At 42.9% G+C, this 10,478-nt stretch overlaps 1 protein-coding gene across 1 annotated transcript; it reads left to right on the top strand.

Annotated features, from left to right (window-relative positions):
- Window positions 1-3,467: 3,467 nt before the first annotated feature.
- Window positions 3,468-6,818, top strand: LOC134213739 (zinc finger protein 605-like). The gene is given in 5 exon segments (XM_062693061.1): window positions 3,468-3,608; window positions 3,677-3,898; window positions 3,962-4,265; window positions 4,268-5,289; window positions 5,557-6,818. Coding segments are annotated over 4 exon segments (2,739 nt in total). The 5' UTR covers window positions 3,468-3,608; window positions 3,677-3,697; the 3' UTR covers window positions 6,769-6,818.
- The last annotated feature ends 3,660 nt before the right edge of the window (window positions 6,819-10,478 follow it).

Raw genomic sequence — 10,478 nt, 5'->3', positions numbered from 1 at the left:
TTGTGTTATGACGAGTTTGGAGACCACAATGTGATGGAAAAGGTGTTGAGGAACCACCCAATCAACTACGAAGTCCCGGAATAATGATTTTTGATTGGACTCCCCAAATGTATATTCGAAGAATATGTTAAATGCCGCAATAAATTTTAATATATTAATCACTTTGTGAGTTTTCATACGTTTTATTTTTGAGAGATAAAAACAAAAAGAAACAAAACGGATTCGAGTTTAAGAGGAAAGTCGAATGAATAATATTAGCAGTCGCACATAAAATGCATTGGAAGGGTTATTTAAATTACATTGGGCGTGCGTTTAGTTTATGTATGCTTTGCACATAAAATCACATGGTCGATAAATCTCCAGTTTTATGTGCACTGCCAATAAAAATTATTTGCAAAGCTTGATTGCAAAAATACATGTGCATTGCACATAGAATTTAGATGGGGAATTATCTCAGTGTATGTGTAATTCTGTCTCCCCCGAGGTTGCTCCTAAACAAATCACATTCTTCAATTCTAGAAACAAATTTTCAGGGCGGCGATAAGGCCCTACGACCAAGGGGTGAACCACTCGGCACACTTTCAAAATGGTTAATTGTGCCCACTGTGCCTTATGCTGTGCCGAAGTGTGCCGAAATGTGCCGAGGAAGAAACATATTTTTTGGCCACCCTGGTTAGGATTAGCTATTTGGCATCACGGGGAAAATGTTTACGTTTTGTGAAAAAAAATCGAAAAATAGGAACTCCTTTGGACGCTTCGAACGGCAGCATTATTTGTAGCTAAATCTATATTCCGTTTGATACCGCAACCGCCGGCAGCTCTGGAGACCTTAGTGGATATAACACGCAGGAAAACATACTAAAATATGTTTAACCTTCTGCTACCCTTGCGTCACTTACGCCACCCACAACGAAAACTTTTCATAGGGGTTCATTCACAAATTACATAACGCAAAATTTTACCATTTTCAACCCCCACCCACCCCCTCATAACGTTTTTTGTATGTAAGGATTTTGAAATTTGTATGGGCCATAACGCTCTGGCAGGTACCCTCCCACCCCCTAAAGCGTTATGTAATTTGTGAACAGGCCCTAGGACCACCACTGCCTCTGCCGGGACTGGCTGCGGGACTGGCTGGTATCACAAGTGACCAGCATAGAACTAGTTCCACAAGTAAGTTCCATAAAATTTATCATCCGTATAGTTTGATTACAATGTCTGTCTTCAACGCTCAGGGGAAACTGTTTTTGTCGACTTACGATAAGCCCAGTATCCACTTAAAAAGTAGAGAGGTTAAGGAATTTTGTTCAATATTACCAAGCGGAATTTTGACAACTGATCTGCATGGAGCAAAATGTCACTTTTACTTGCGGAATAATCGAGCAGACTATTTTTCCGAAAGTAAAGTGACAGCTCCCATTAGTTTGCGTGGGAACCTTACAAATTCCCTTTTTGATTTTTGTTCTTTTCAGGTGGATACTGTTGAAGAAATTTCTTTTCAACTTTTTACTTTTCCGATTCAGTAAACGGAATTTAACATGGGATTGGGATAGAAAAAGGAATTTCTTTTGAACACGATACCAACCTATAGCCATTCCAAAAGTACCTCTCAACAACATCGGAAGGACATCTCAAAGTGGCGGAGCATCCATCGGCAATCAACTGCAAACATTATCAACAGCAATGTGAACCGCTGGTATAGAGGTAACAATCGACGTTGTCATCATTCTTTACAGTTATACGAATTCAAAGAGAAAAATGTGTAGAACTACACGTAAAAAAATAACCTTGCTTATATGTTATGGCAAAAAACCATTCGAAAATACTTATACTCTTCATAATGCCACCTAATGAATGATCCCATATAATAAAGCTAATAACATTCATAAGTTAATGAAAAGTATAAGTTTTGGAATGTATGTGCACGCTATTCTGAAGCTACCCATTTTTGGGTGAAAAATCACTCAGTCTTGTAAAAAGGGCAGCTACCCAAAAATGGGTAAATTCCCCCTTACCCATTTTTGGGTAAGCAGTATTCTGGCCCAAACTGTGTCAAATCTACCCAGATTTTGACGTTTGACATGTGGGTTGTTTTTACCCATTTTACCCGATTTTGGGAAACCACTAATAAATAACTTACAGTAAATGAAGGCGAATGATTGGGGCAATTTGGATCACCGGTAGTAAAATATACTGTTACATTTGTTTATTTGATTTATATATATTTTTATTCTTTCGTATGTTAATAACAGTTTAGTATCCTAAATGACGCAGATCCAGTTCGATTACATGACTTACGTTTAGATGCTAAATATTTTTTCTACATCACGTTCAAAATAATATTTAATCAAATCGAATTAGCGCATTCATTGATGATACAGATCGTTTCACAACGTGTCAATCTATTGACGCAAATGGTAGTAATAAACAATATATGCGATGTATATATTTTTTCTTTACATATCATTAAGCGCCTGCTTTGGCAAACAAGTATTAGAAATCTTAATAATAAATAACATTAATTTTTTTTACGTGTAATAACTATGTAATTTTATATTTTAATGCATAAATAAATAAAACTGGGTTTAGAGAATGAGGTAGGGTAGGGTCATAGACTGTGGAAGGGATACTGTGACTGCGAATGGTGAATCAAATCCTCCATGCAGGATATACTCTGGTCAAATTGATCACTCTAATATACATATTATAATGCATCTCGAGATAAAATAGAATACTGCGGCTTCCTGCTGGTTGCTTCTCAGGTAATCGCAACGGTCACTAAATACAACAGTGTCAATGAAAATCTCACCCACCGTATGCACTTGCCATGATAGACACTCTCCATGTACTCAGTGACTCCGGTTGCCTCTCACTAATACAATCGAACACTGCTGTCATTTTGCGAAAAGCACGTGGTTTTGTTTTGAGCGGGAAATTTCTTCCTATCTTTTAACACTGCGGCTATCTTGACGTTTACCTTCGCAGTCGAGCCTGCGAGTGTATGACCGCCGCAACATTCTAGAAAAAGATAAGCGCGACAATAATTTAAAAACGAGATGTGTACATTTAACAATTAAGACAATTAAATAACTGAAATTTTAATTGCTTTTTATTGTTTATGAGAAAGATTATTACAGAATTTTATTACATTTAACTCGGTAATTTGAGTTACAGAAGTCAGTTACATTACCTATTTTTTTACCGAGTGCTCAGTAACTGTTACAATTCTGCTCGGTATTTTTTGACAGTTCATTATCATGAATCCTGTACCGAGAACTCGGTAATAGAATTCGATTACCGAGGTGACTACCGAGAGCTCAGCTGTTGAGAAATCGGTAATTCAGTTACCGAGCCCGGTACGTGCCGGTACTCTATAGAGTTCGCTGTATTGAAAGTATTTATAGAAAAATGATTGAATTAACAAGAATATTGGAGGTGCACAATCTGCCCCAGGTGTTCATAATGCCTCCTGCTCCCCTAACTATAGTGTAAACGAGACTGAAATAGACAATGATTATTTTGATGATTGTTTGTCAAGTTTACTGATGGAAACCTCTAAAAACTTGCGACCGAAACAAATTTGAAACTCTTTGCTCTTTGGCAAGTAGGTAGGTATATTAATTAAAATAAATTATTGTTTCTTGCAAATCAACGGAATATAACTACATATTTACAGGTAACAAACGCACGGGTCGAGATGCAAGAGGTGGAGAATCTCTGCCGGATATGCACATGCAATGAGGAGCGATCAGCTTTTGTTTGCATTTTTGCCACTACGATGAAACTGAAGAAGCAGCGTACGGCATCGGAACAGCATCAGGATGGCGATCCGGAATCGAACTCCGCTAGCATAGAAAGAACCGTCGCTGAAGTTATGGCAGGCTGTTTGGATATTGAGGTACGATTCATAAGTTTCTGTTACATGAATGGGTCAGTAATTCAGATGTTTTCCTTGTGGTAGATCAAACCGAACGATCAACTGCCCCGTAGAATTTGCCAGGATTGCATGTACCGGCTGCAGGAATCATGGTCCTTGCGGGAAACTTATAAAGCTAGTGAGAAACGCTTGAGACAATTACTAAGCAGCGAATCAACGTCCACGAAGGTGAAATTGGAAATGTTTTTGGAGGACGCTTCCGATGAGGGAGATACGCAGATTCAGGAGTCTTTCGTTGATGACGAAGTGCTGGAGGATGATGATAATGTCATCGAAAATAAACCTGCTACTAAAGTAGGCAGTCACGATGACCCGCTGCATTCAGAGTTAAGTGGAAATTTTCGGATTTGCCCAAGGGTCATTATAGGACTCGGAAGAGTGACGATTCAAACTGGGAGTATATTGAGGCAGATGATCATCGATGTTGTGGGTGTTTTCATATTTTTAAAACAAAGGCGATGTTGGACAAGCACTGCAAGCGAGATCACAAACCGGAACTTCATGGGGATAAAAATAGGCGTTACGAATGTAGCACTTGCTTGAAACTTTTCTCAAGCACCGATTCCTTAACTTTTCATCAGAAAATCGCACGATCGCGGCAATTGTTTCATTGTAAATTGTGCCATGTTCTGTCGCCAAGTAAAAGACAGCTAAATGCTCACTTGAAACTGCATTCGGCGGAAGAATTGCCAATCAATCGTGTCAAAATTTCTTCCAAACCAAAAGCGATTCCCACATCAGAGAACGCCCTCGAAGCTACTTTGCAAAAGTTTCCCTGCAAAAAAGTTTTCGTCACTTTTGATTATTTCACTTTTGCTGGATACTTTTGTTGTGACTGTTCGATCTACTGCGAGAGCAAACGAGAAATGAAGCGCCATGGGGAGAAGACGCATCAAGGGAATCGTGGTTTTAACGAGCAATACTCATGCTTCGCCTGCTTGAAGTCATTTGAGTCGAAGGAAGAGTATGAAAAGCACATGCTTGTTTTGAATTCCCAGCAGGTCTACTACTGCAAAACGTGTCAGCAAATATTCTCATCAGCAGAAAAGTTGAGGGATCACCAACAAAGCAGCGACAAACACGAGGGATTTGTCGAACTAGATATGCTCGATGTGAAAGAAGAGATCGAAGGGGAAGGAACGTCTGAAATGTTGGACATTCAACCGATGCCAGCAGCTGGATCTCAAATAGCGAGACCGAGAAGGACTACCACTATCGTAGAACGGAGGGCATCTCCGATGGACGGTACTGTAGCAAGTGGTGATGACGAAGTGGATGAAGACGAGGATTATGAACCCGAAGAAGTTCATAATTTCAAGGAACCATACGGACGGCGGCTTTACGTTCAACAGGTGAGTTTTTAATCCATAACTGACTATTGGATTGCCAACGATTGCAAATTAATTTCATACAAACAGGAGACATATCAAAGGTGGTACTGATATGCAGTCGAGGGCAAAATTTGCAATTTTATTACTGCTTTTCTAAATCACACTCTTGATGAAAAGGAAATTTAAAGAAGTAATTTGACGATGGGCGATTGATTATGTAGTGGAATTTTCGCATAGTGTTTTGATCCATACACTTATAATACTACATTTGTATTTTTATTTCAGAAGGCGTCGAAACGAAACGATCCGGATTTGGCAGAAATATCCGTCGTCGACATCAGCGGACAAGATGCGGTTCGTTGCTGCGGCTGCTATCTTACCTTCATCACCGAAGAAGAGCTTATCGATCACTCCAATCAGTGCCATCGACAATTTGAGCAACTGGACGAGAAAGATCGTCCCTATGAATGCGATCGATGCTTCCGTAGATTCGTCAAAGCCGTATCCCTTCAAATTCATCAGCAATTTGTGAAAAACGTGCAGATCTATTCCTGCAAGCTGTGTGATCAAAAATTCAATTTTCAAACACCGTTTTTGCTGCATTACGAGTCGCACGAGCGGTTTAATGTCCGGGATGATAGACGGGGACCGAAACCCAAACAGTCGGAGGACAGCAGTAAGTTTTTCTGCTGTTTCACGGCTTGTAAGTCCTCGTTTGTGGAATATAGCGATCTGTTAACTCACGTGGACGAGAACCATGGTGTAAAACGGAACCAATTTAAGGACTACCGGGACACCGACGAAAACTGTTGCGAAATTTGCTTCCGCAGTTTCAGCAACTATCGAGGACTAATAAGACACGTAGTTGCTCAAAGGAAGTCCAATTCCGGCGGGCGACACACTTGCAGTACATGTGGCGTTCAGATGAAATCGCTCGCACAACTCAAAGATCATGAAAACAAACATTTGGGCATTAAACCGTACGAATGCGACGTATGCCAGAAAACGTTCGGAACCAAAACCATCCTCAAGAACCATATGATCGTGCATCAGTCGGATCGTCCGTTCAGTTGTGAAATTTGTGGCAAAACTTTTGCAAGGAAGCGCAACTACAAGGACCATTCCATGACACACACAGACGAGAAGCCTTGGGAATGCGAAATCTGCAAACTGAGGTTCCGGATCGAGTCACAGTTTCTCACCCACAAAAGACGTCACACTGGCGTTCGGCCGTACAAGTGCAAATTTTGCGATAAGGTGTTTTCCCATGCAACGGATCGAAAGCGACACGAAATGGCCGCCCACACAGGGGAGAAACCCCACCAGTGCAGCTTCTGCCCGTTGGCGTTCATCAGGAAGCGGCAGCTGGTGATTCACGAGCGAACTCATACGGGCGAGAAACCGTACGAGTGTCAACACTGCGGGCAGGCATTTATTCAGCAGAGCTATCTGACGCGCCACTTGGCGACGCATAAGCAACGAGATGAGATATCGTTTTAGTGGAATGAGAATGTGGATGTATAGACGAATGAAATAACATAGAATTGTAAGGTAAGTGACCGTTTTGTTCTGTCCGAACAATCCTTGGTAACTGCAAGAAATGATCGTAACTTTTCTGTCCATGGTCTCATACTTTTTTTCGCAGCTTAGTTTCTCATCTGTATATTCTGTTTTTTATTTCATATGGAATTTCAAAGCATGCAATACAAAATGATTTTTTTTATCTGTTTTATATTAAAGCAAACAGTTTTACTTCGGTGAATCTTCTTCAAATAACATACCAGAAAGGACATTTCTACAGGTTTTATCGCCGAAGCTGACTTTCAGTAGATCAAGTGTATTTAAGCGGTAGCGGACTTGACACGAGAAAATTCTTTTCGTTAGAACATTTTTTCGGCTTAGTTGGCAAAGTTTTCCAAATAATCATATGTGGACCGATTTTGATTTCGAATTTATGTTTTTATGCTCGAGAGTATTTATTTTACTATAACTTGCCATGGCAAATGTTGAATGGAAATCAACTGAATCTGCATTCCGGACTATTTACCGTTTTTCCATGACATCCATCAACTAATCGCAGCAATGGAAAAATCTTGATTTCGTTAAATATTTCTCGTGGTTGATAGTCAACGTTGTACTTACTGGTGTGGGGGTTGAGTAAGTTACCATCAGCGTGTGATTATTTAATATTTATCAACACCTCAGCGTGTCAATCGATGAGCAGCAAGCCATGACTCGTAACCATTATTGTCAGATCTCCGTGGCGTGCATACGCACTCACGGAAAGCTGCCGTTATCGCATTTCTCTCCGGCCGTTTGGGGCCGCACATTTTGGCCAGTTGAATTCAAGTGTAATAAGCGAAGAATAAAATATTCGATGGTTTAATAAAAATCACAAGACTAGTATTGCTACAAAGCGCATCTGAAAGACCTCTGAAAACTGGATTGTGGTATGGAAATTAACAAAACGCGTCGGGAAGACCCCTGAAAAAATTGGTTGTGGTTTAGAAAATCGCGTCTGGAAGACCGCTGAAGAATGGATTGGAAAATCACAAAGTGCGTCTGGAAGAATGGTTTGTGAAAGCGCGTCTGGAAGACCACTGGAAATGGTTAGAGATTTTGAATACCACAAGGCACGTCTGAGAGACTACCGAGAAAAACGATGGCGATCCAAGGTTTTGGTAAAAATAGGATAGGAACTCAATATCTGGAATGTCAGGACCCTAAATGAACCTGGACGAGTGAGCCTTCTGGCTCGTGAACTGCAGAAGGTTGGAGCGAACGTGGCCGCTATTCAAGAAGTCCGATGGCTTAGATCCGGAGAACGTGAATTCCGAGCCGACGACGGACCCCACGACCAACACTGCATTCAAGTATAACATCTATCACAGCGGCGGCGGAAAAACAGAGCTTTTCCAAAGCAAAGCAGAGTTGGTTTCGTAGTGACGGGCAAGCAGATGAAGCGAATTATGCGGTGGAAACCCATTAGCGAACGAATCTGTGTGTTGAGGATACGGGGCAAATTCTTCAATTACAGCCTAATCAACGTTTACGCACCGACAAACGATAAATCCGACGACGTGCAGGACACGTTTTATGAATGTCTTGATAAAGCCTATGGAAAGTGCCCAAAGCATGACGTGAAAATTGTTATCGAAGAGCTAACGCTCAGGTCGACCGGAGCTAACGCTCAGGTCGTCCCATTTTTGGTAGGGAGAGCCTTCACTCCGCTACCAATGACAACGGCTTACGGCTAGTAAATTTCGCTGCTGCCAGAGGGATGGCCATCAGTAGCACCTACTTTGCACGAAAGAATATCCGAAAGCACACCTGGAAACACCCAAATGGTGAAACTTGCAACCAGATAGACCATGTTCTGGTGGATGGGCGCCATTTATCGGATGTTATCGATGTGCGGACATTCAAAGGTCCGAACATTGACTCCAATCACTACCTCGTTGTCAGTAAAATTCGATCACGGTTGTCAACTGTATCGAATGAAAGATCACAGCGAACGATGCGTAACAAAATCCAGCGATTGTCGGCGGAAGGAGTATCGGCTGAGTACAGCCAGAAGCTCGACGAACGGATAAGTATTTATTTATTTATTCAGACTAAGGCCGAAGTGGCCTGTGCGGTATATAAGAGTCTTCTCCATTCGGCTCGGTCCATGGCTACACGTCGCCAACCACGCAGTCTACGGAGGGTCCGCAAGTCATCTTCCACCTGATCGATCCACCTTGCCCGCTGCGCACCTCGCCTTCTTGTGCCCGTCGGATCGTTGTCGAGAACCATTTTCACCGGGTTACTGTCCGACATTCTGGCTACGTGCCCGGTCCATCGCAGTCGTCCGATTTTCGCGGTGTGAACGATGGATGGTTCTCCCAACAGCTGATGCAATTCGTGGTTCATTCGCCTCCTCCACGTACCGTCCGCCATCTGCACCCCACCATAGATGGTACGCAGCACTTTCCTTTCGAAAACTCCAGTGCGCGTTGGTCCTCCACGAGCATCGTCCAGGTCTCGTGTCCGTAGAGGACTACCGGTCTAATTAGCGTTTTGTAGATTGTCAGTTTGGTACGGCGGCGAACTCTATTCGATCGGAGCGTCTTGCGGAGTCCAAAGTACGTACGATTTCCAGCCACTATGCGTCTCCGAATTTCTCTGCTGGTGTCATTTTCGGCAGTCACCAGTGAGCCCAAGTACACAAATTCTTCTACCACCTCGATTTCGTCACCACCGATGCAAACTCGCGGTGGGTGGCTCACATTATCTTCTCTTGAACCTCTGCCTATCATGTACTTCGTCTTCGACGTGTTGATGACTAGTCCGATCCGCTTAGCTTCCCTCTTCAGGCCTATGTGAGCTTCCTCCATCTTCTCAAAGTTACGTGCCATAATATCTATGTCGTCGGCGAAACCAAATAGCTGGACGGACTTATTGAAAATTGTACCACTCGTGTTAATCCCTGCTCTTCGTATTACCCCTTCCAAAGCGATGTTGAATAGCAAACACGAAAGACCATCACCTTGCCGTAACCCTCTGCGGGTTTCGAAGGGACTCGAGAATGCCCCTGAAACTCGAACTACGCACATCACCCGATCCATCGTCGCTTTGATCAACCGTGTCAGTTTATCCGGAAAACCGTGTTCGTGCATTAGCTGCCATAGCTGGTCCCGATCGATTGTATCATATGCGGCTTTGAAGTCGATGAATAGATGATGTGTGGGCACGTTGTATTCGCGGCATTTCTGCAGTACTTGGCGAATGGCGAACACCTGGTCCGTGGTGGAGCGTTCGCCCATAAAACCCGGCCTGGTACTGCCCCACGAACTCCCTTGCACTTGGTGCTTGTCGACGGCATAAAATTTTGGAGAGTACCTTGTAGGCGGCGTTCAGCAATGTGATTGCGCGGTAGTTGCTACAATCCAGCTTATCGCCCTTTTGTAGATGGGACACACGACACCTTCCATCCACTCCTGCGGCAAAACTTCCTCCTCCCAAATCTTGGTAATGACCCAGTGCAGCGCTCTAGCCAGTGCCTCACCACCGTGTTTAAATAGCTCTCCTGGTAGTTGGTCAACCCCAGGGGCTTTGTTGTTCTTCAGCCGGCCAATCTCCTCCTGGATTTCCTGGAGATCCGGAGCCGGTAGAATTATGTCCTGCGCGCGTTCTCCCAGGTCCATCACCATACCGCCATCTTCGTCTGC

This window comes from Armigeres subalbatus, chromosome 2 (assembly GCF_024139115.2).
Source record: "Armigeres subalbatus isolate Guangzhou_Male chromosome 2, GZ_Asu_2, whole genome shotgun sequence".
NCBI lineage: Eukaryota > Metazoa > Arthropoda > Insecta > Diptera > Culicidae > Armigeres > Armigeres subalbatus.
The sequence above is the reverse complement of the archived record's forward strand: the minus strand, read 5'-3'. Positions and strand labels throughout refer to the sequence as shown.